The following is a 25,439-nucleotide window of genomic DNA, read 5'->3' as shown; positions in this document are numbered from 1 at the left end:
AGCGTCCTAAAATGGCTGTTCACAGGTTGCCTCTCTCCTAACAAAATGGCTTCCAAGCTTTCCCGCTTCCAGCCGAAGTACGTCCTCTCTCCAGGCCATCCCAACTAAGAGTGACACAAGTTCACAACCTGCCTTGAGGTTCCACGTAAACATCGATTGTCACACAACAGTTTGGGATTTTACAAAATGATTTACTTTCTGAATATTATTCATTAGAACTATTTCTTGATTTCTAATTTTCCTTTAATTTACTATATTTTCAGTTATGAGGGGACGAGTTAAAATAGTTTTTATGATATCTGAATTTGCTTAATGTGGCATTGATTCTACGTACCGCCATCTTGGCTTTGTTTGGAATCACGAAGTTATTATAAACAATGAAACTTGGTTAGCTTGCTTTTTGGATAAACAAAACAAATGAACAATCTTAAAATGATACATAAAAGAAAACATATTAAAAACCCTTTATACATCAAAATATACTATTTACTACAAAAGGAGCATATTACAATATACATATCTTATATCCTGTCTTCAGTATTTAATAATTACAAGTTTACAAGAAAATGATGTAAAAATATCTTTCAATTAAGTTTTTGTTGATTTAATTTTCGTATTTTTTATGTTTATTTTTAGGTGAAAGGATTCTTGGGGATCGTTGCACATAATCTTCCTTTTAAGGCTATGGTTGTATCTCACGAAATGATGGAAAAACAAAAGAAAATAGATGAGGCTAAAGAGCGAGCTAACATAAATCCTTATACTTTTGAATTTATAATTAAAAATAATATGGGAAACTGCCATAGTTGGATAAAAAGAATTGATCATTTTTATTTTGGAAAATATGTTTAATAATACATACTGTTTACAAATTGAACTTGGTAAGATAAAAAATACATACATTATGAATATGATGTAATCAAAGTTTTGAATATATTTTTTTTTTTTACCTTACATCAGTAAGTTTGAATCAAAAACAGTTATAACTCATGCATATCCTTTTTTTTTTTTTAGATATTGAACATAGTGGTTCTTGAAACACAGGACTGGCCTGAGGTGAATCATCATATTTTTTATTGTTTGTTAGGTGAAATTAGTGAATAATTATTACTCATTTTGGAGGCTATATTGAGAAAACACTACAGCAGTCTCTAGTCAGGAGCAGTGCTTGTTCCAATGTCATGATTCCATGGAATATATCTTGACCTTGTCATTCTTACTAGAATAGGTTGTCTAATGCAACCTTCCATGGAATATATCTTGACCTTGTCATTCTTACTAGAATAGGTTGTCTAATGCAACCTTCCTTTTGTCAGTTTGAGTAAATAAGAATGTTAAAAAAAAATAAGCTAACTATATATTTTGTATTGTGGTTTCAGACCTATGTAATAAATATAAAAAAATAATTTAATGTACATACCTTCCATTGAGCTTCTTACAATAAACAATTTTGAATATACATGTGTAAATAACAATTTAATTATGCTATTTTTATTTATTTATTTTTAAGTGATATATTACAGAAACAACAGCTTTACCAATAGGTCACAAAATTTTCAAAAAAGCTTCCTCCAAAGTATCTTTAATCTTTATATAGGGAGATGGTTTAATTACATTTATTTATTTCTTACATTTATTTCTCATTTGACATTACATTTATTTCTCCATTGACCGCAACCCTGACCATCTCCCTATATATCAATTTTTACGGTCAACTATACATACATATATATCTTTAATCTTGTTTATTTTTAATAATTAAACATCCCTCATTCTTAGCAGTAAGAAACAAAAGATTAATACAAAATATTAACTTATTTTCTTAGTTGTAATGGCAGTGATCATTACTTTTTGAATATTATCATGACAACCATGGAAATACAAAAACCTTAAAGTTATTTTTCTATAATTACCTTATAAATGGAAATATGGTAAGAGAAAGGATTGGCGTTGTGAATAACAAAGAAATATTGAAAATGATGTAAAAACTATTGAAACAAGAATTAATTTCACCTCAAGTAGGATTGTAATTTAAAGTTGTGTTATACATGTATTGCTCCAGATTTTATTTTTCTTTCCTAGAAGTATTTCTGAAAACCCAAAAAGTACTAGAAATAAAAAAAATGGAGGTAGGGCAGATATATTGTGTTGTGAGAAAATATTTAGGAAGTTAAGAGGTATTGTATGATATCCTTCTGCATGACCAACATTAGAAATCATAAAAGCCATGTTTTCCAAACTTCCTCTTTAGAAAAAAATGAATTCAATTGATTTCAAGTGCTTTAATTCTCATTTTGATTTAGATTAATACAGAATAACAATCAGGAACTTCTTTTTAAAATGATAACAGAACTTTTACTACTGCAAGTAACTACTTATAGTTTTTTAATTATTTTCAGGTTTAAGAAAAAAAAATGATTTTGAGTCAGTACCTTTTTTAAAATTTATTATACCATATCTGTTTTCGTGTATTTTGTACATTAAAAATATAAATAGTGGACTGTATCTTGAGATGAGGATCAAAACAAGTGGGGGCCTTAAAGCGGTAAATTTTCGAGGTCCCTCTTCCGAAAAAGAAAACTGAAGACAAACAGTTAAATAGTTTAGGTTGAAGGCCATAAATCCAACATTTTCTTTTTTGAATTTCTTCGGCTAGTTTATGGAGAGTTTTTGAACCTTTCAGGATCTGCTATCGAATCCTTTACCGCTTAATATGACCCTGTATGTTTCATAAAGGGATCTTGGAATGGATAATTAATTTTAGTTTCTTATTTTTCAAAGTTTGGAATGTAAATTGTGGAGGCCGATCTAAGATTTCGCCACATGACTCAGTTCTTGCTACGTTATAAGGCAGTTATCTCCGAGAAGACCCTCAATCTTTTCCCTGCCCAGAGAATGTTTGAAAAAAAAATACGATTTTGCTGGTCCTGTGATTTTAGATGATAATAATTACTATCAAATTTTGACTAAAATTGCGTATTGTTTAACTTTTGGGCAGTACTTGATATGTATCTCCAGAGAAAGGATCTCCCCCCCCCCCCACCACAGAACTTTTGGTTAGCTATTCCTATAATCTTGAATAAGCAATATAATGTAAATTTAGAAAATCGGCGGTTATGTACTATAATAGTGAAAAAAAAATTGCATATTATTTTAGCTTTTATGAAGAATACATCTGCTGACTTCCGCTCGCTCGAGAGATAAAGGAACTCCGAAACGAACTGATAACCAACATGTCTTTTTCATTTAATTTAATTTTAACACAAATGCCTTTGTGTCCACAATTTTTTGTATAATTAATAACTGCTTACCGAAACAAATTAAGGACGTCTTAGTCAAATATACGTGAATATTCTAAAGGGTCTTTGGGTCAGGAAACCGTGTAATAGAGAACATTTAACTAAGGGAAAATAATCACATATAATTCACAATACTTTGGGTAATCAATCTTAAATGAACGAACATTTAAGGAACTTTACCCACCTCCAGTTTTCTTACTAATTCTAAGAAAATATACATGGAGCTATTTGTCCAATGTTAATAATTATAACATCAAGTTATGACTAAAAGTTCTTTTATTTAACATTGTGAATTCCATAATTAAAAAAAAAAATTCTTCAGAAAACTACTAATAGGCTTTAATAGTTGATTTAATAAGAAGAAATTGTCCTGATTTAATTAATTCAACCACAAGTTCTATTTTTGCTCCTAAAAACTGTGTACATTTAAGGCTATTTTAAAAGAGGCTTTACGAGAAAGATAAAAACAAATCGATTTATATCAGATTCGTATGTTATGTCCATTCTCCTTGACGACTGCTAGTGTTTAGAAACTGATACTTACTTATTAGAATGTTCAAAAGTAGTAGATCACATTCAACCGATAATTTACCACAAAATATACCAGAACACGACAATATACCAAGTAAAAAATATATTAAAATAGGTAATTATTATCTCTTCATCCAAATAACTATTATAAATAATTTCCATTTTTAAAAGGTTTTAACCTGTTCCAGGTACTCATGTTTTATCTAATTTGCCTTTACAAGTGTCTCTGTATTTCAATTTGATTTTTTTCCCATTTTGGTGTATGGTTTATCTGTTTATGATACCAGAAAAGGTAGTTTATATCCCTACTCTAATTATTTATATATTGGGTCAATTACAATTAGATGAGTTTTTCCTTATTTCCAGTTAGAATCTCTCAATACATTGTATAAATTTATACTGGCTCTTACTTTGGTCGTTATAAATTTTATTGAAGCAGTTCGTCTTTACATTGGCTACAAAGGAAATTTAAGGGAGAAGGTAATAAGTAAATATTAACGTATTATTTATCTGTCTTATGCATTTTTCAAATTATACATGTATGTATTATGTTGATTAATATTAGTTATTATTTTTAGATTGCAGATTTGGCAGGATTTTGGCTTATTACTTTTCTTTTGCAATCACCTCTACAAACATTTTTACTCTTTTCTGCTGGTTTGAAAACAAGTCTCATAGAAAAAATTGTACAAACTATTATGTGTTTATTTTTGCTTTCACAATTGTTATTTGGTTTAATCGCCCTGAGAAATTCATCTAAACATTCAACATTAATGTTCCATTCATCTAATGTTCGTTTAGAAGATTCAGAAGATAATAAACATGATTACAAACTATATTTATAAAGAAATATTTGTTACCTCTTTCCTCATAATTTATGAAACATTTCTAAATTAAGTAGTAAATAATGAACATTTCGTTTATTCAAATATTCAGTAACTATGTACTTGCAGGTATTGGTGTCTATACGTTTTAAAATTAACACTGTTCTGGCTTAACATTTTACAAAATATATAAGCATTTAACTTTTTCTAAACTTTAAACAAAATAAATATATAAACAAATAGCGTTCTTCATATTTCAAGTTTTGATAAAGTTAGCAGTTGTTACTTTGTAGCTTGCTTTATGTTGGTAACAGGTCTAACTGAACCTAACGCCATGTTGCATTGAGTGGAGAATGTGGTATAGGAATATTTTTCCACGGAATTCGAATAATTACAGAATTGATTGGCTAATAAATTAGTAAAATGAGTTTATTCCTAAAGTTTGTTTTCGAGGATCATTTTCTTTATTTTATTGTTGATGGACGATGAAAATTGTGATAACACAATGGTAAGCTGAAACTATTTTATCCACAAATATGGCGTCGATGATCTCTTTATTTTGTTTGTCCAATTGCCACGTAGTGGAAATTATTCAATAAAGTGTAATTGACGATATAGAAAATAATTTTTTACCTGCTTTAAATTCGTTTTAATTTGTTTATAGTGTTAATAATTATTAAGTTCAAAAAGTGTGATACTTAAATTTCAAATATTTCGAAACTGCGCGGTGCCAATAACTGAATCATTAAAAAGTTGGATGTTTTTCTCGCTATTTTCAAAAATATTTTTGAATTATTGATTCATGTTCATTATTAGTTTTCATTCCTGGAATTAATGTGGTAGCTGCTGTTTGAGATGAGGGTTGTTTGTTTTTTTATTTATTTTTGAGTTAATTTTAAAGTGAGGGAGTTAATATCACATATTTAGATTTTATGACCAATTTAGCCAGTTGCCATCAATTTCTCTTATGCAGAACATGTAAATAAACCAGTGAATAAAGTATGAACAGCCCCTTTTCTTGGTTTCATGTTTGTTATCACCCAATTCATTTTAACTATTCATCCCCAAATTCAATGTTTACATAATTGATTACATGTAAACATTATGACTGTTGGTTGCTTGTTATGTGTTGATGATTAGCATAAAACAAATGATTCCTTATTTTGTTACTAGTGTATTTGTTTATATTCATTTATTTTCTCTTAGGAATATATCTTGAAATATATTATGAAGATTTGCGGTTTAGAATGTGTTTTTTGCTTTGTGAAACTAATTGGAGGAGATATTATTTTCTTGAAATAATTTCTGATGGGTTTTTTTATTGAAAAAGTTTAGAATAGATTATGGATTAGTTTAAAGTACTTATTAGAAATGGCAAGAAAGAATACATCGAGATTTTGTACCGTCAGTCTGTTAAATTAATGTTCTTAAGTTTAGGAGCTTGTTTTTAATATATATTTTTGAGGTGTTCATGTTGAAAAATGCTATTAAAAGTTGCAGTGACTAAATTAAATTATAGTTTAGTCAATATGATGGTATATAAAGGATTTTTCTGTTTTTGAAAATCAATTTCTGTTGATATTCTAATACAATATTAATTTTTTTTATTTTATCTAGTTTAATGTTTTAATAGTCGTGTGCTTGCTTGTTAATGTTAATAATTTGTATTTGATAGGTGTCCAATTTTAATGATAGTTAAGCATCATTATGAATGTATCAATTTTAGTTCAATGGATTGAGTCTTTTTTTATTTTTCATCTTTGATTCGCAGTTTCATTCTTTACTGAATCAATGGATATTGAGGTTTTTTTTATCCTTGTTTGCTATATTTGTTGTTTTTATGTCAGTGGTTGTTTAAGATAATGAAAAATAAACATCATTTTCTTATAAATAGTGTAAATTAAATTATGTGAAGATATGTCTGCCTATATCTCATTAGATTAATTACCATAACTTAGGTAACCAATTTGGTATGGGTCTTCCCTATAAGTAATATTGAGCCATAGATTTAGTCATGTTCTATTCAGAAAAATCCGATGTGCTTTAGTGTGTCGCTTAGCTTATTTAAATTGTGTAATATAGGGTAAATGATCAATGATTTGATTGATCGTTAGTTATATTTTATTTATTTAATGTTATTTTCTCATCCTTTTAAATCTGATTGTCTTTAAGTAAAATATAAACTCAAAATTTAATCAATTTTAAACCCACACCTGGACCATCTTACTTTGTTAATCATTATTACTCCTTTTTTTCTTTTCTTTCTTTAACCCACCTAATGGTAAAGTTTCGGTGGAATAATTTCATAACCAAATTGGATTTAATTTTTTTAAACACACTTTATGACTTAATCATTGTAACATTAAATCGTAAACAAATTACTTGATACTTTTGATTAAAATAAAAATAAGTTTCTTTAACTTTTATGTCAAGTTTTATATATTCGTATTGTTATTGTGTAAGGGAATTTTATTCATTGCATGAAATTGCTTTTTGTGAATAAGTTTAACACAAATATTTAACCTTTTCATTGTTACTGATCTACCAATATTTGAAATTGTTGATGATAGTCAGGAAGGGTCAGCATATTTTAACTAAAAATGGTGCCAAACTATTTAATTTTTGTGTTATAGAATTTCCTCAGTGACATAGTAATAATATTATATAATATATAATAGTAGTAATATTATTCACAGAACAAAATGAAGTATGAGTATCCCGTACTTACACCTAAGGGGAGAATCTTTGGTTATATCATCAGATCATAAAAAACGGTTGTGTCAATCAAAATTAGTGCTGAACCACATTCCTTTTTGAACAAAATTGTTTTTTTTTTTAAGGGATTTATATAATTCTTTTTGTAGAAGATGTAGGAAGTAGACTAACAGATTGGCATACATTTAATAGTTTAGTGTTTTTCCGTTTAACTGCTGCCCTGACCATAATTTCCTTCATTACTGTGGTTTACTATTTTTGAAGGGTGCCGGGAAGAAACGATCAGTCAATTTTTTCAAATTTGATTTATCAGTGCCACTTATTAGTGTTTAATAAAAGCTTTCTATAAAACCATTTATTCATTTCATATAATAAACAGAGGCCATGATTTTACAATAAATTGGTATGCAATTCTGTGCAGGAGATAAAGGTTATTCCATTCTATTGAGTAAAGGAAAGGTATAAAATATTACTGATCGCTACCCTGATGATTGATACCCTGCACCCTTTATATTTTATGCATGATTAAATATAATAAAATGAAAATTTGTGATAGTTGAAAATAAACGAGAAAAAAATACTACTTAAGTTGTTTATTTAGATTACAAATATGAATTACTGTCAACATGTTTTAAAATTTTTTACTAGTCTTTCTATTGGAATATGTATATTTTAATCCTTATATCTTTTAAGTTTTTGACCTCGTCATTTTTTGTGCTTTAGACATTAAAATTGATTGTATCGATTATTAAGATGCCATCAGTGGAGCATCATTGTCTAGACCCTTATCATATATGGCATAGTAACTCTTTGTACCCTGCTAAAATTGCAAATTTGCATCCAGAACTGATTCCTCTTGTGATTGGTATGAGCCACTCAAGCCGTAAGCCCAAGAAAGGGTTCTTTCGAGTGGCATATTGATTCTGCCGGTTTGAGACTGACTCTTGTATGTATTGGTGAACTAAATATCCTGCTTGTCTAAATTTTTCCATAATGGTTATACCTTTTCATTTATAGAAGTTGAAACATTCTAGGAACCATAGAAATTGTTCTTCTACTGTTAATTCATCCACTTATAAAGCTATGAGAAGTTATTCAATGGCTATGACATGTAACTATTTTGTTCAATTAACATGTTGAGCACTGGGCAGAAATTTTTAACTTCTAAGTGTGACAAATTTGTGTTAATTTCTGGTTTATATTAATTTGATTGTTGGTGGTCCTGGGACAGCCCTCACCTCTCTCCCTCTGTGATAGTTGTGACGTATCTCAATATAAATTTGTATTTTACCTGAAGTAGTTAATTTAAACTTTAGTGATCTAAGTACAAGAGTATTTAGATTTATTAGATCTAAAGGAGGAAAAAATACTGAGTGCCATAGGGGAACATTTCAATCTTTTGAGTTGTTCTAACACTTTGTCCTATTTGTATTAATAATGGTTAATATTGTTCCAATCACAGCTGAGCAAAATTAATAATAAATAATATTAACTAAACTGTCATTGATACAATGTTTATTTATTAATGAACCATTAATAATTAAAAATTGTATCTATGGCAATTTAGACAGTTTTATCTAGAACTAATTTTCACCTAGCTCTGATTTTAATATTATGAATCTCTAGTTTCTGACTATATTACTTTGATTATTGACAGTCCCCTTACTACCCAAGCCTTCCATGAAACTTTTGATGGCAATCCCAGGACGAATTTGTTTAATTTTTAAAGTTTATTAAATTTTTATAGCAATAATAGAGGTATGGGGTATTCATAGTGTTGTGTTAAATGTATAAAGTTTGAACATGCTAAATGTTGTAAGTGTAGGATTTTGAGCAACCTAATTTAAAGTTCATGTTATATATTAAATGCAGAGGAGCTCATAGTAGATTTTCTTGGCAACTTAACTTGTTTTTTAACCTTGTAATCTTTACGAAATGATAAAATCTCTCACAGCTTTGTCACATTATCTTTCCTCTACCTCACTTCTTCCTTCTTTCCTCTCCTATTTTTCTTCCTCCATTACTTTGTTATTTTATCCTTTACTATATTAGAGCTTTAAAAATGTCCAAAACAAAACCAAACACAAACTACGAGCAACTAACCTATTAAAACTTCTACTGACAAAATGGTGTACAGCTCAGCTGAGCTGCCAGCTGGTTTTTTGTATAATGTCATTCTCCATTATACATCAGTCATGTTAAATGTTATATTGTTTTAACTTGTTAAAAGAAGGAAGTATTTCTACATTTAACATACTTTAACATGTTAAACTAAAGATGATGAATATCCCTAATAGCAATGATGAAAGACGAATTTTATGGCATTTATCTGGTTTAGTTTAGTAGAAAAAATTTAATGCAAAATGAAAGCGAATTCTGATAGGCCTTGTTCGAAAAACTAGTGTAGAGGGATAGAGTTATCCTAAATGAGTGCTTATTTCTATTGCTAAATGACCCAGAGGCCAGAAATATGTGATATAATATTACCACCATGGTTATCGGTGATCAGACCCTTCTGGTGCTTAACATGTTAAGCATATTTTATGGCACCCCGGCTTATTGTATTAAAACAAAATGATTATTTGGAAAAATAATTACTATATTTTTATTCGGGAATGGGAAAATGTTTGGATTTACTTGAATTAAGTGTGGCTTTATGTTACACCCTTCTTAACAAAAGTATTTCTTTAACGCCCTGCAACATCCATTCAGTTAGCTGCCTTAGATATGCTTAAATGCATAGTAATGTCTTCCTATATTTTACTACCTTTCTTCATATTTCTTGCTTCCCCACAAATTTTTTCCTTAACAGAAGCTGTATCATAATCAATCATTCTCCTAAATATAAACTTTTTATTTTGGTAATAATTATTAAATTAACTTTCTCAATTATTTTAGTTGAGTATAAGATATTACATTTTGATGTAAATTTAAAGATTATTAAATCTAAATAATGTTTTTTGTTTCTATTTTCAGAATTTGATATGAACAATTCTCACCTTGGCTTTGAAAAGCCAGTTCTTGAAAAACCTTGTGTTGGAACTCAAGTGCTCCCCTTGGCTCCTTCCTTGCCAACCCTGCAACAGGTATTTAATGCTTATTTTAATACCTTCTCTAAGCAGAGTTGTTATTTATTAAATTATCTCTCCCCCAATATTTTGGCTTTCTAGTCTGTGAATAACAGAAACATTGATTTATAGATCACTAGCAGACCCGGCAATGCTTCGCTATTTCTATATTTGAGGATGTATATACATTAACCCCTTAACGCACATTTAAAAATAAAAAATCATTTTTTTAAATGTAAAAAAACACAATTTAGAGCATTGTCTTGGCAAAATAATTTAAAAAATACGAAAATAATCAACATTTTTTTTAATTTTGGACATCGGTCATGATACTTTGCCCCTATGTAAGGATTACTACAGAAATAATCAGAATGATTAAATCATTGTTATTTGTTTTATTATTATCAGATTGTTATTTTAAATTCTCAATTATATTCAAGTGTGAAAAATTAGAGCAGCATAAAATACAGTGCCGCTCGAATTATCTTGAGTGCACAGTTTGGCCTGTTTAGCTAGTTTGAATTGACTCGAGTGTAAAAGTTAAGGGAGGGTTAGTTGAACACTATTGAAACTTCAATATCAATTAATATATATATGAAGTGATAAGTCTTTTTATCTGTATAAGTCGATTATACAGATAATCGTTAATATTGGTCAGATTTAGTTAATTTTTTCTTAATATTTAAGGCTAGTTGCCTATCTATGATCTTGTCATATGTAGTATTCATAAAGTATTAATAGTTTTTACATAATAAACCTCATTGTGCTTCAATATTAGTTCTGTATTGAAACAATTCTGTCTAACTGCCCTATCAAAGTGTGTTAAAAGATTTTTTTGGAGTGAAACACAGTTGATATTCCTTTTTAGCATCCCAAGAAACCTTTAAATATGAATATTTGAAAATGGAAAAATATAATTCCCGTCTCTGATTACATTTGAAAATTAAAAAATAAATAATTAACTTCATCATGACTCACTCAATTTACACCAAACTTGGCAGTGATTAAAGGCTCTATAAACTGCACCAAAAGGCACAAAACGGACCTAAGTAAACAAATTAAAACCGGAGATTTAAAGTAAAATGTTGAAAAGGTTTTTTTTTTTATTTGAAACTAATATTTCTCCCTTTAATTATTAAATCTAAATTTTGTTAATGTAAGTTATAAGGGAAGACATTAAGCTTTCCAACGGTTGCATTAAATTAGGAATTGAATAAAATGCAAAGGAGTTATGAGCGATTATATGAACAATGCTCACACAAAATCCTTCCAATAAATCAAGGTGGAAATTTTTGAATTTCTTTGAAAAATGATATTTTAGGGTTTCAGACTACTAAGAACAAATATGATTTGCTTTTTTCTAAAAAGAAATTTGTTGACTACTTTATTGTAATCCTCTTTTTTTTTAAAATAATGAATAAAAAATCATTTAATAGAATCAGTAATATTTTTTTCTTATTCTCCTGAAAGAAATAAACCGATTGGCATATACTAACCATGAAAAAATTGTATATTTATTGAACAATACACTAAAAAAGCATAATTTTATTAATAATTTTTTTATACTGAAAAAATCTGGCCAGCTTAAAACCTTCCTGAGATAATCCTGTACATTTAGCCAAAAGCCCCATCACAATCCGATGATCAGTATGCCAGTGCACTAAGTACCAACCAACAAATATTAATTTTCATATATTATATTAACCATCTTTTTTAACGTTCTAATTTGTTTGGAAAATTTATATTTCCAATTCATCATTTTTATCAAGTATTTGTAACTGATATACTGAGGATAAATTTTATTCATTTATCCTAGATTTGAATATTTTTTACATGGCCATAAATTTAATATAAAGCAATCATAATATCTTTTAAACTATTAATGATGCTATAGATGCTACTGCATTATGTAATAACACTTCCAATACTTCAATGATTATTTTAATAACAGGGGTTAGCACCCTTCGGGATTACTCCCTGGCTGCATTAAAATGCTTGAGGCTGTGGTTAGAGATAATTTGTTTCATAATCACTCTTTTGTATTTATATATATTCTTACGAACTAATGAGAACATTAGATTTATTCACTTTTTAATGGACAATGAAACTCCTGTGTGTTGGATTTACTATGAGGGTTCCAGTTTAGAATTGGCTAGTTAATAGGGATTTTACTCTATCCTATCAATAACAAAAATTGTTTTAAAATAAACAGTATCAATATAATAACAATTAAATTAAATACTATTTGATTTAAAGATGGATAACCTGCTCATATATATATATATCTATATATATGTATGTATGTGTATAAGTATATTGCAATTTTTCATTTAAATTTTTTTTTGTTTTTTAGGGTGCACCATCAATGACAAGGTTGGCAAATTCGAGCCAAGGGGGGCGACTCCAAGCCCGCTCCTCCCCGACTTCTATCCTGTCCGATTCTCCTATGATGACCAATCTCCAACCTCCTAGCCAAGGTAACCCTCAACCATCACTTTCATTAAGTTTGTCATCATCTTCAACAAGAAAGCGCAAGCTGCCGCTTGACGAATATAATTCCTTTAAAAAAAGAATAAAAGATTTAAATGATAATAAAAATAAAAGATTTCAGAATAAGTTTGCAGAGAGATGTGCTCTTCTCTGTTTTCTGCAGGCAAAAGGTCACCTCTCAGATTTCAGTCCATGGAGGTCTCGTTTGCCTATAGTTCCTTTACAGACATTTCTAAAAACAAATAAGTTAGATACTGGTAATGATGGAGAGGATCTATATAAAGTTCTGCAATCGCAGAATCACTCTCTTCTACAATCTGCTCTTACTGGGAACAGGCAAGGTAATGTGTAATGAATTTAAAGCTTCTACTGGTGATGGCACATTAATTTTGATATAGATTTGCTCTTTATTTGGCATGTTAAAAATAATGGAGGATATATAATTGTTTCTTTATGAAGTATTTGAACCAATTTCCTTAATAATTGGTTTTAATTAAATAATAAAAATAGTGAGCTCATTATTCTTTTAAATTGCTTGTTTCTTTTTTTCTTTTAATCACCTAATTATTTCTTGAATTTTTTTTTTTTATGCTATGAAATCTGTTTATAGATGGATGTTGTAAAACGGTGTAAAGTACTTTACACCTTTACTTTAGTAATTTAACTAGAATTATTGTAGTTTTATGTTATACTCAATTTAAGTAAGCTTAACATGGAACCTTGTATAATAAGGTTTAAGGAATGATGTGTATTTATATAATAAGGGAATTTTAAGTTAAATTATCATCATGTTAATAAATTAAACAAGGTATAATGGTGTAAAGTGGTTGACTATATGTATAATATTGGTTCACATAAGGCCATTCAGCTTTGGTTAATATTTAAATAAATTCATGCATCAGTGGGTTTAAAGGAGATTTCATTAAGTAAAAACATGAGCTGCTAAAAATGATTTTAAAAAAGTAATTGAGTGAAACATTATCTTAAATAGCCATTTGTTTGCCCTTCAAATTATACAAGAAAGGGGGGTTGTACATGGAAAAAGTTAAGTTATTTAATATGTTGTGGAGATTTAAATAAATAGTATGAAAGTAACCAGCATAATAGCCATAAAAAAAAAAAAAACAGAAAAATTTACATACTTTTTCAGTTATTACTTAATAACTATCACTATATAACTACCTTACTATCTGCTTGGCATAAAAACTTGGCTTATTCTTTTTTAAATTAGACAAAATTTCCTATAATTTGAGACAGAATGAGCTCTGTTCAATCAGATATAGCTCTTTAGAATTTGACCATTTTCACCTGTAAGTCGAAATATTTGTAATCATTGAGACATTGTAGCAAATTCAATTTATTTAAAAAAAGAACTCCCTTGAGCCTTAATTTTCAGATGTTTGACTGAATGAATTTGAATGAATATAAAGCCTAAGTTATGGCTATAGAAAACTAACATCTAATATTTGTTATACCTCTGTATATTCTATTGGCATGCTAAGTTACATTCGGTCTGTTGATTTAACAGCTGCTTGTCATTCCTTTCTATCTACTATTGGTGCTGGGTTCGTTACGGTTGTCCGAAAATCTTGCTTTACACTATACTTCTATCTTGGCCTTCCTCTAATATGTATGCCTTTAATTGAGTGAACACTCTTATTTCATCAATCTGGTCTTCTAAGTGCATGACTTATAATGAAATCAAGTTTTGGTTTTTTTAGTTTCTTATAAATCTCTTTTAACTGTATTTTTTTTCTCTCTGTATAAAACTATTTAATGAGTACTGATATTTTGATCTGCTTTGTGGATCCTCATCAAAATATCAAAGATAAAAGACAAGAATAAAATAAATAGCTATAGAGGAAATATAATTAAAAGTAAAATAGAGATATCATAGAAATATACTCAACCAAGTAGATGGGTCAACATGAGATCCTCACTATTTCTATCTTTTTTGTTTAACGTTTTATTTTCCTTTTTTTTTGGAAATTATTCCTTTTCTGTATATTTCTACTTAATTAATTGTATTCCAAGATTAATGTTTAGTCATTTGAGAATAAAATCCATGGGATGAGTCGTTGAACATAAGAACATCTAGGAAATTATTTTTTAAAATGCTGAGGTGAAGAAAACTTCCAATTAAAATATATTACTATCCTATATTTTGTACTTGTACGTTTCGGGATGTACCCCATATTCATGTACTATTGTATCCTCATATTAGCCATTTTTATCAATTTTACAATGGAAATTGATAAAATTGACAAAGATGAGGATACAATAGTACATGATATGGGGTAAATCCAGAAATGTACAAAATATAGACTAGTAGAATATTGTCATTAGAGGTTTTCTTCACCTCAGCATTTAAAAAAAATTAATATAATCAACTTCCTAGAAAAGAAAATCCAGGAAATTATTTCTTTGCTTTGGGAAGCAAAAATAGTTGGTGAAATTTATGTTGAATCAGGTCTACACTAATCTCAACTGATCTTCAAGTTTGAGTTAGTTGGTTTAAGCTTTTTCAAAATAAAAATACTTCAAGGATGATACATTTGAACGTGCGTGAGCGAAAAAAGTGGATAGGATTTACTAAATGTACTAAACCATATCATTACTAATCTTCAACTTCTCTCAAACTTGAGATGAGCTGTTTTCCAAATAAAGGTGTGTCAAGAGGAATACATACATTAGTATATATGTAAGCAAATAGTGGTTAGTAAATTGGTGTAGGATCATTATTGTAGTTATCCCCTATTTTCCTCCAAATTAGGCCACGCCGGGTGAGTCATTTTTGAAATATAGGGAAGCATGTTAAAGTAATTGTAATAGAATAAAATCAAGATAAGACCAATTTGGCTTCAACTTGAAAAATCTTTGAAAATTTCATCAAAATTGGATTAACCCTTGTACCAATTATTCCTAAATGTAAATTTGACTACATACAGTCTGTCAAATTTAGGACTAAATTTGTTACTTGATGGCTAAAATGTAAAATATAAATTAACATTTTTGATTTTGATAGCATACATTTTTTAATTTCCTTTATGAATGCAAAGCTTTCCTACATTTGGTGACGAGGAAGCAATATACTGATTAAATATAATTATTTAGAACTAAGTATTAACAAATAAAATTAAGCAGCCAAATAAAAGTTATAAAACTAAATGTAATAGAAAAAGACATAAGCAAAGTGTAGTAAAGACAAGAAATGAAAATGAGTAATTAATACAAATAAAGCAGAAGGGGTTAATTAAAGATGAAAGTTGTTTATCATTAAAGGATAAATTATAAAACAAAGATAAAATATAAATTTTAGGGATATTACCTCTCTCTAATCATTGAGCATTGTTGTCATGTTTAAATGCCATGAGCATTGTTGTCATCTCATCATTTGAATTCCCCTTCCATTGCTCTCCTACCCTCTAACAATTTTTTTTTCTTATTGTTTACTTATTGCTGCTAGTCTTATTCTTGGCAATGATCTTGTATTTTTCAGTACTTCAAACCAATTTAGGTATATTTTTTATATTTCTAATTTGATCTCATTTATTTATATTTGATTTTATCCATTCTATATATTCCTGCTACTTGTCCAGTTTAGTCCATTGCCATAACTAAAAGTGTTTTTGCTAAAAATGCTACACATGTCAGTTCTCAAAAATTATACTAATAAGTATATTTCTTTGATTGTGGTTTTATTTTGCTTTTTAAAGTGTAATATATTTAGTATTTATGATCATATAAATAGTTTGATCAAGATGTATAGCATGCTGTGTATTTAGCTATTTTATATCTGAACAGCATTTCTTTACAAATAAAGTGTTTCTCTCTAATATTCGGACCGTGTAATACCATTTTGAGCATAGATATTATCTTTTTTCCTTCTGCTATCTTTCTATTTATTTATATGTTGAAGGAACCATTTACTGGGCATTTTTGCATGAAATACTTTTTATTTAGTTAAAAATTCATAAAGGATTTATCAGTCTTGTGTTAGCAAAAAAATGTGCTTGCTGATTATAATGAAACCTTATTAATACACTGTTGTTTGTTTTCTCCCCATGTAAAGCTGATAATTTGCTTAAACCTTGATTCAGCTTCCTGAATGTTGGATGAAAAACAAATTTTTATTTCATCTTATGGAAAATAGCTTGTTATTTTTATATTAGTTCCCTTAAACTAAATATATATGATCGTTAACTGATCTTGATGTAAATTCACATTGATCATCAAAACCTTTAAATTCATATTCCAATTAATTGATTATTTTACCTAAGTTGTTAGTAACCCAGATTTCTTTAAGTTCCTCATTGCTTTTTGAGAGAGAATTATGTAAAAAAAAAAGTTATATTGACCTGATAATGCATGGGTAGGGAAGAGAGTAGAACTCACTATTGTGAGTTAGTTGCTGCAGGTTGAGCCAGTCAAATAGTTGTTGCAAATTCACTCATTTTCCAAAATATATGGAACTTTTGTATCTAATATAGTAATCTCATTCATTTGTTTTATAATCTGAACATAATTTTTTTTTTTCTCTAGGAAGTAATACTGATGTGAGGGTACCATCCACTCCACCTGCTATCAAATCAGAATTATCTTCCAAAATCCAAAAACTGACACCAGTGAAATCAGCTGTAAAAAATGCCTCTCCAGTTGATGGAGTCAATAGCCAGGAACAAATTGTTGAAAGAGCCAAACAAGTATGATTTTTAATAAATAATAGTGTTAAAATTTTTAATATTCTAAAAAATAAATGGAATGAAAGTAGTTGTAATTTGAGACCGGATTTTTGTGCTATGGCATCTTTTGTTCTCTAGCTTCTATTTTGGCTAAACCTTACAGAAATTCGAAATTTGGTTAATCGTATGTTCCTATGTAAATACACAATTGAAGAGCTAAGCAGATGAACCTGCAGTGTGGAATTTTAGGGGAACTTAAACTGGGGACTTAGCTTGAATGAATACTTTTAAATATTTCTTTCTATGTAGTGCCGTGCATATATTTTTTTTCTAAAACCTCCAAACTGAGGTAGTTTTTAGAGGTTCAAAAATTAATTCTATCCTTCATAATAGAAGTATAAAATGATTGTAGGAACTGTTGCAGAGAAATATTTATTTTTAAAAAAATTATGTACTAATGCTTATTTCGGTTTGTTTTCAAGGAAGCGTATGTAATGCAAAGGGTAGGCGAGTTACAAAAAGATGGACTATGGCCTGAAAAGAGATTACCTAAAGTTCATGAATTGCCGCGTGCTAAAGCTCATTGGGATTATCTATTAGAAGAAATGGCATGGCTTGCTGCAGATTTCGCCCAAGAAAGGAAGTGGAAAAAAGCAGCAGCAAAGAAGGTAATATTAATTTTAAGATTATTTATTCATCTTTAAACTGGACATTTTCATTCTAATTATGGTGTGAAGACCTTGATGTGGCAGCACATTAAATGATAAATTTAATAAAAATTTTGAGGATTTTTTGGAGTTCAAGGGAAACTTTATTTATTCTTTAAAGTATTACAAATGTGGTCCGATTTATATTGATGTTATGAGACTTTATTGTTTTCATAATTATGCCCTACAGTTACAAAATTATCTTTACTAATTATTCAAGGATAGCCTTTGGGGCATGGGTTCCAGAGCATCTGGTTTGGAGTATTTTGGGTTTTGGAACATGGTGCAGTTAATATTTATTTCTTGGTGGTTCCAAGAAAGGAATCTTGATACTCCTACCTTTGTTAGTGCACTACAACTAACTCTTTTAAGTTTTAGGATGATACTAAACAGGAGTGAAAGGGAGAGAGGTTACGTTACATAGCTGTAGGTCTGCACTATTTGGTTTTCCTAGACCCTATTTAACCTCACCCCACTTCATTCTCTCATTGTATCATTCTAAAACTTGTGTAAGTTATTTATAGTGCACTGGTATTAGTTATTCAATTTCAAATGTGTTAGTTTTGAAACAATTGTAAGTACTCATTGTTAGTTTTGAAACAATTGTAAGTACTCATTGTTGGGGCAAGGGGTGTTTCATTAGTGAAAAACCAACCTCTTCCCCGGAGTAAAATGTTAACTGGTTCAGGTTAAATTACACGGAGGACCTGAAATAAATATCACACACACAAAAAAATATTGAAGAAAATGAAATAATAAGAAATAACCTTCCAAGTGATACACAAATTTAATTAAATTAAAATATAAACAAAAAAAAAATAATTGTTGTGTTACATAAAATAAATAATAAAGTGTGAAGTAAAAAAAAAAATTTTGATATATATGTACGAAAAAAAACAATTCTGATATATATGTACGAAAAAAAAAAATTCTCTTTACACAAAAATAATAAGTTAATTAACTTGAGTTAAATATGAAACTCGATGAAAGAAGAAAAAGAAAAATAGTCACTCATAGATGGTGGGGGGTCGGTATGCGCGTATCGATAATAATAATACTAATAAGAGTGTACAGTTGAAATGACTGCCGGCGAGTTGATGAGAAACCGTGCCAAGTAACCTGACAACTCCAACAAACATTGACTGCACAGTGGTGAGAATGACTGCCAGCGAATCGGTGAATGATTTCCAAAAACAAACCAACTCCAACACAAACTTGGTACAACATGAGAAAAATACTGTCTCGAAACATAGTCAAAATATAGTTGTTTATTATTGACTGAACCTGAAAATATTGTGTATTAACGATGTGTGCAATCTATTTAAGATAATCTAACCAACAAAGCATCAAACTTTTTTTAGAGAAAAGTTATTGACAATATTATAAAATGTTTTTCACTCATATATTTATTCTTTAGATATTTAATATTTATTTTTTTTTTTTTGGAGGAGGGGGAACAATTCTCTATAAAATTATAAGCTACTACACCAGTAGTACTAGCACCCATTCTGAAAACTGTTAAATGTACAAACTCACTGGCGGTCACTAGTACATATGGTTTACCAACTGTTTAAATGAGTTTTATAATACCTATTAATTGTTGTTAATAATAAATAGAGCATTTTAAACTTAAAAATTCCTTTGGAGATTGTTGCATACCATGCGTAATATATATAAGAAAGATGGTCCGGATGCGGTAAAAAGCAGCTAGTAATTAAACTAGTAGTTAATTTTTTTTTACCGCACCTGGACCACCTTCCTTTTATGTTTAAAATTCCTCGTTTCCAATAAGTTTTTATCAATAAACATGTGTTATCTATCTTTGTTGAAATGTATATAATTACAGTTCTAATACCTTTTGAAAATATTTTAGTTCGATTATATTGAAATTTCTAGAAATTAAAGCATTTTCAATTTTTATTAAAAATATTTACCTTAATTATGTATTACCAAAGTTAAAATAAACTAAATTTAATTTTAACTGAACTACTACTATATTTATGTATTTAGTAATTTATTACAACTAAAGCATATATTGGAATTCAATTACAACTGCATATATTAAAATTAAATTATAACTTAAGTATACATGGAAATAAAATTGAAAAAAAAAACAAACACATTAGGTAATATATTTGATTGATTTGAAATAACAATAAACAAGGAAATCATTGGAATAAAAAAATACCTAGATTTACACAAGTAATTTTCTCTGAACGGTGTCAGTTTCTCAGATGGTCCTTAAATATTATCCTGCTGACAACTTTCTGATTAGGAAAAGAGATACAGAATAATATTCCTGATTTTTTTTTTTTAATAAATACATTGATTTACTAATTAAGTCTTTTATGTTGTAACTCTAACGGGATAAACTATTGTAGTTTTGGATGTTAAAGGGGACGAACATTTGACGGTCAGTAGTACATGCTGATGCACCAACTTTTCTGTTGTCTGTTAAGTCCCAATGAAATAATTAGAAAAATTCTAATTTATTTATTTCGCTTCGGTACAGCATATGTACATATGTACCAGTGACCTTCGTTAGTCTCTTTTTCACTAAAACTTATCTTCATTTTTGTCTTTTACCTTGGTAAAATTTAAATAGTTTCTTTGCTGATACAAGTATGTGAAACAAACCGACTCAGTTTATTGCTTTCTTGTTTATTTTCTTAAAAATTTTGTGAATTGTCTTATGGTAAAAGATTAATCCAAGTTGATTTTATTTATCTGTTACTCATCTATGAATAAAGTATTATTTGTTTATTTCTTGTGTTCACAGTGTGCAAGAATGGTTCAAAAGCATTTCCAAGAAAAAGAAGCTCTTGTACAAAAAGCTATCAAAGCCCAAGAAATGCAGTTAAAACGAATAGCTTCTTTTATTGCCAAAGAAATCAAACAGTTTTGGTCAAATGTAGAAAAGGTATGTTTAATATTGGTTATTATGATTTGATTTTAATTCATTTCATGTTTATAGTTATTTGTATGTCAGACTAAACTAATAAGATTTTACGAGTAATTAATTTTTTTTATTTTAACTATTGAATATTTATGTTAAGCAAGATAGCACAGGTATTTTGAAGTGTGCAATAAATGAAAAAAAACTAGTATTTTGAAGTGTGCCCTAAATGAAAAGAAAAAAAAACACCTAGTATTTTAAAGTGTGCAACAAATGAGGGGAGGGGGAACCCTAATATTTTGAAGTATGCCCTAAATAAAAAGAAAAGAAAAAAAAAAACCACCTAATATTTTAAAGTGCGCAACAAATGAGGGGGGGGGGAATCCTAGTATTTTGAAGTGTGCATTAAATGAAAAAAAAAAAACTAGTATTTTGTAGTGTGCAATAAATTAAATTAAAAAAACCTATTATTTTGAAGTGTACAATAAATGAACAAAAAAGAAATCTAGTGACTTTTAGACTTATAAACTATGTTAGTTAATTGTTGAGTTAAAATATGGTAAATGTGTCTGGGTATTTTTAATAACTCAAAAAAAAAAATCAAATTTAATTGTACGATTTTCATTCTTTTTTCCCTTAGAAATATAAACCACAGCATTGTCATTGAATTATCAAGTATATATTTAAAAATTATTTATTATAAATTAGTTAATATTTTTAAGTTTTGAATGTACCAGCTCTAATTGTTTTTATTGATGATTTTTATAGCTAGTTGAATTTAAACAACAAACGAGATTAGAAGAAAAGAGGAAAAAAGCACTGGATCAACACTTAAGTTTTATTGTTGACCAAACAGAAAAATATTCAAGCCTTGTTGCTGAAAGCATGAACACATCAAGGCCTTCTTCCCCCAGGCATCATTCTGATGGTAAACCATTTTGTAGTTTTTAATTTCACTAAAGTTCAGTTAATGTCTGAATTAAATAATTTTCTTTTTAGTGCTTTTTGTCATGTTTTGAGTGTTGGGTTTTTCAAATAAATGTAATCAAATTACCTTTTTAATATATCTTAGCTTGTTTGCATTTATAAGCGTTATACAATCTGAGAACAGGACTTTCTTGATTTACTGCAATGATTCTCAACCTGTACAATATTAGGGACAACTAAGCCAGAAATAATACCATATGCAAATCGATTGATGCAATTGATTATTTATATTTTTTTAGATGAATTTGAACCCGAAGATCCCTCTGATGATGATGAAGAAACGATTGCTAAGGAAGAAGCACTTTCTGCCAACGATGATAAAGGTGACAATCAAGATGAGGTTGACGTTCTGAAAAGGGAGAGTGAGCTTCCGCTTGAAGATCTGTTGTCTAACTACCTTGCTCAAAGGGATTCTATTTCAACTCCTCTTAGTATGGTTAGTAAGCTCAACTGCCTCATACAGGGTGTCTAGTGACTGGGAAAACAGGGAATCTATGGGGAAAATGTCTAAACCTCTACAGTCTGAACACTTATAAATAAAAATAAAAATTACATATATATATATATGTATAAAAAGAACACAATAAAAACTTAAGAACCTTTAAAAAAAAAAAAATGAAAAACAAAACAAACATATGTTTATAAATAAATAAAATAATAATCTTTGAAGATTTAAAAACAATTTACATCTTCAATTATTCCTTCAACCAATCTATTATGTTCCTTCTAATAAATTAAATTCTAATTTAAAAGTTTAAGGTGAATACCCTGGGTTTTTGTTTTTAATTGGTTCATGATTTCTTCAAAGCCATCAGAAAAGTGCTGACACTGTTGATCCTTACGTGAGGGGTGAGGGCTATGGTGATGTCTTCGAGGCCCTGAACAAGAAATGTTTCGTTCATTTCGTTAAAAGATTGTATTCAAAATAAAGACACACGAGGAGGAATGTCCTAGCACCATAGATACAATTCTATAACCTCAAGTCATTACATATGTGAAGCGTAAAACAAAGTCGGGCTTATACAAAATAAAATCCTCTCGACTTGCTTATGTTATGATTTGCTCTCTTATTTTAAACAATCAAATAAAATAGTTCCCATTCTTCTTAATAAATTGGCAATAATAAACTTAAAAAGAAATAAGTTTTATACTGAATATAATTTAATTCATTAGATTACAATATTAAAGACAAAGATAAATGAGTAGCCTTAAAACATATGACCAAGAAAACAAGTGAAATTGGTTTGTATTTGAATGCTACTTGCCTTAAGGTGTTTCCCTATTGTATACATTTGATCAAATATTTCAAAATTATCAAGTCTTCTGAATGTTTATTAAGGTTTCTAACATTTTTTCTGTTTAACACTTTAACATTGTTTTTTTTCAAGTTTTTTCATTGCTAAAGAGGAAGAAGAGCACGTGGAAACAGTCATCATCAATGAGCTCTTCTGAAACTGTTACTACCTAATACGTATTATTACCACTTATTAGTACTACCTGAAGTTTATTTTACAAAATCTTAGATAATATTGAAAAACAAAGCATGTTTGTTAACAACCTGTCTAACCTTTCCAAACCTGATAATTTGTCTTATATAGGCTATTGAGCCACAAAGTTCCGGTTATAGAGGTAAACTTAAAAAAAAAAATGAGAAATCAAATCTCAGTTACAAAGGTTTGAAAGTTCTCAATAAGAGAGGTATTTCAATGCATAAGTGTCCTGACCTCATTGTAATTATCAATAGTAGAGGTTTCTCACAGATCCATGGCCCACTTAACCAGGTTACAGATTACACTGTATAAGTAAATGTTAAAGATTAATTTAAAAAAAAAAAATCATTTAAATTTATTGATTACAGATGAAAATGTTGTATTTTACAGGAAGAAGATGGTGAGGATGATGATATGGAGTATCAAGATTCGGGTGATTCTTCAGATGACGAAGAAACAATTTTGGAACAAGAAAAAACTGAAGGGACAGTTGATTATAAACAAGAGATTGATGATTTAAAGGTTATATTTGTTTCAATTATTTTTTCCTTTGTTCTGTATTAGTTTTTTTTTATTCGTGCTTAGTGTTCAAACTTAAAAATCATTAATAACCTTTGAAAATGTTTTGTGTTGATTTTACGATAGGTTTTATTAAGTTCAATATTTTAATAAGTATTATACTTATCATTTAAATTCTGAGTATAATAATATTTAGTGTTAAAGCTGGACTAAATTGTACTTTTATGGAAAAGGCCTTAGTAAAAATTTTTAAGCCTTTTAAATCATTTTATTGTTAATTATTTTTATTAGTTATTTACTGCTGTTGATTAAAAGGTAAATGTTAAAATTTTTCAGGAGGAAGGAAATATGAGTATAGAACAACTCAAAGCAAAATATGGTATCCAGTTACCATCTGAACCTTTGCCAACAAACGGAGGTAAGTTTTAACCATTGTATTTTTGTAAATTTGTAGTATTAGTTATGCTGATGATTTATTATCTTCAAGATTTATTAAAACTATTGTTTGCTCTAAAGTATTTTAAAAACTATCTTCATGCTATTGAATGTTTATCAAAAGATATAGGTAATGTCAATATCGGCTTAATAGTATATGATTTCTAATTTCAGATTCCCTTTCCCAAAGAGCTAGAAAAAGGAAGGAAATTGTGGATGAAGAATCTGATGAAGCCTCAGAGGAAGATTCAGAAGACGAAGTTAGCGAAGAAGATGAAAGCAGTTCAGGAAGTGACAAGGAAGATTCTCCATTGAAAGCTCTTATAAATGACTCTCATCAGGTGGAGGTTGTATGATAATATTTTTATCATTGTTTATATTAACAAAGTGTTATGGCCACCTTATAAAAGAAAAATATTTTATTTTTGTGAATATAAGTATATATTTACGAACCAATAATATTATATATACTCTACTCTTTTATATTTACTTATGTTTATACAGAATAGATATTGTTTAGTTGTGGTATTAGTAGGAATTAAGTGCTGCTAGGAACCGATACCCCACAGTTAGTAACAGTCAGTGTAGTTTAGTCGGCTGCTATTGCAGCATTACACAAACAGTTGGCATAGGCTCTGCCTCCTTTTATTATTGCTCAGCCCTCAGTGGGACATAGTGGTACTACCATTGGTTATATTAACTGCTCATCTAAGAGGAAATGGACCTTGCTCAATGACTTGTGCCCTGCTACAGTCGAGATAACAAGTTCGAAGCGCAGTAAATAAAATGTATATAT

General features: G+C 28.8%; 3 protein-coding genes and 1 long non-coding RNA gene across 8 annotated transcripts in view; 3 read left to right on the top strand and 1 right to left on the bottom strand.

Moving 5' to 3' along the window:
• Nucleotides 1–1,480, top strand: part of mRpL16 (mitochondrial ribosomal protein L16) — a 6,523-nt gene extending 5,043 nt beyond the window's left edge. For both annotated transcript variants that reach the window (XM_067048987.1, XM_067048986.1), the window contains exons 6-7: nt 637–881; nt 1,015–1,480. In XM_067048987.1, the coding sequence (XP_066905088.1) occupies nt 637–852 (216 nt within the window). In that variant the 3' untranslated portion in view covers nt 853–881; nt 1,015–1,480. The remainder of the gene's footprint in view (nt 1–636; nt 882–1,014) is intronic.
• Nucleotides 720–1,571, bottom strand: LOC136796143 (uncharacterized). Its single transcript, XR_010843844.1, has 2 exons — nt 1,303–1,571; nt 720–1,243 (listed from the first exon to the last, which is right to left on the bottom strand). It is a non-coding gene; the product is annotated as an uncharacterized lncRNA (long non-coding RNA).
• A 2,216-nt stretch (nt 1,572–3,787) lies between these two features.
• On the top strand, nt 3,788–4,679 carry LOC106683795 (transmembrane protein 17B). Its single transcript, XM_014425484.3, has 4 exons — nt 3,788–3,945; nt 4,019–4,122; nt 4,197–4,310; nt 4,409–4,679. The coding sequence occupies exons 1-4, from the start codon at nt 3,852–3,854 to the stop codon at nt 4,673–4,675; spliced, it is 579 nt and encodes a 192-aa protein (XP_014280970.1). The 5' UTR covers nt 3,788–3,851; the 3' UTR covers nt 4,676–4,679.
• A 310-nt stretch (nt 4,680–4,989) lies between these two features.
• dom (domino) overlaps nt 4,990–25,439 on the top strand; it is a 74,057-nt gene continuing 53,607 nt past the window's right edge. For 2 of the 4 annotated variants that reach the window (XM_014425489.2, XM_014425486.2), the window contains exons 1-11: nt 4,990–5,162; nt 10,346–10,455; nt 12,791–13,268; nt 17,470–17,630; nt 18,092–18,277; nt 21,096–21,236; nt 21,981–22,140; nt 22,439–22,635; nt 24,080–24,211; nt 24,545–24,626; nt 24,818–24,993. In XM_014425489.2, coding sequence (XP_014280975.1) covers nt 10,354–10,455; nt 12,791–13,268; nt 17,470–17,630; nt 18,092–18,277; nt 21,096–21,236; nt 21,981–22,140; nt 22,439–22,635; nt 24,080–24,211; nt 24,545–24,626; nt 24,818–24,993 — 1,815 coding nt within the window. In that variant the 5' untranslated portion in view covers nt 4,990–5,162; nt 10,346–10,353. The remainder of the gene's footprint in view (nt 5,163–10,345; nt 10,456–12,790; nt 13,269–17,469; nt 17,631–18,091; nt 18,278–21,095; nt 21,237–21,980; nt 22,141–22,438; nt 22,636–24,079; nt 24,212–24,544; nt 24,627–24,817; nt 24,994–25,439) is intronic. The other 2 variants (XM_014425487.2, XM_014425490.2) reach the window with 2 other exon arrangements.

This window comes from Halyomorpha halys, unplaced genomic scaffold (assembly GCF_000696795.3).
Source record: "Halyomorpha halys isolate HHAL.00 unplaced genomic scaffold, Hhal_1.1 Scaffold518.1, whole genome shotgun sequence".
Classification (NCBI taxonomy): domain Eukaryota; kingdom Metazoa; phylum Arthropoda; class Insecta; order Hemiptera; family Pentatomidae; genus Halyomorpha; species Halyomorpha halys.
The sequence above is the reverse complement of the archived record's forward strand: the minus strand, read 5'-3'. Positions and strand labels throughout refer to the sequence as shown.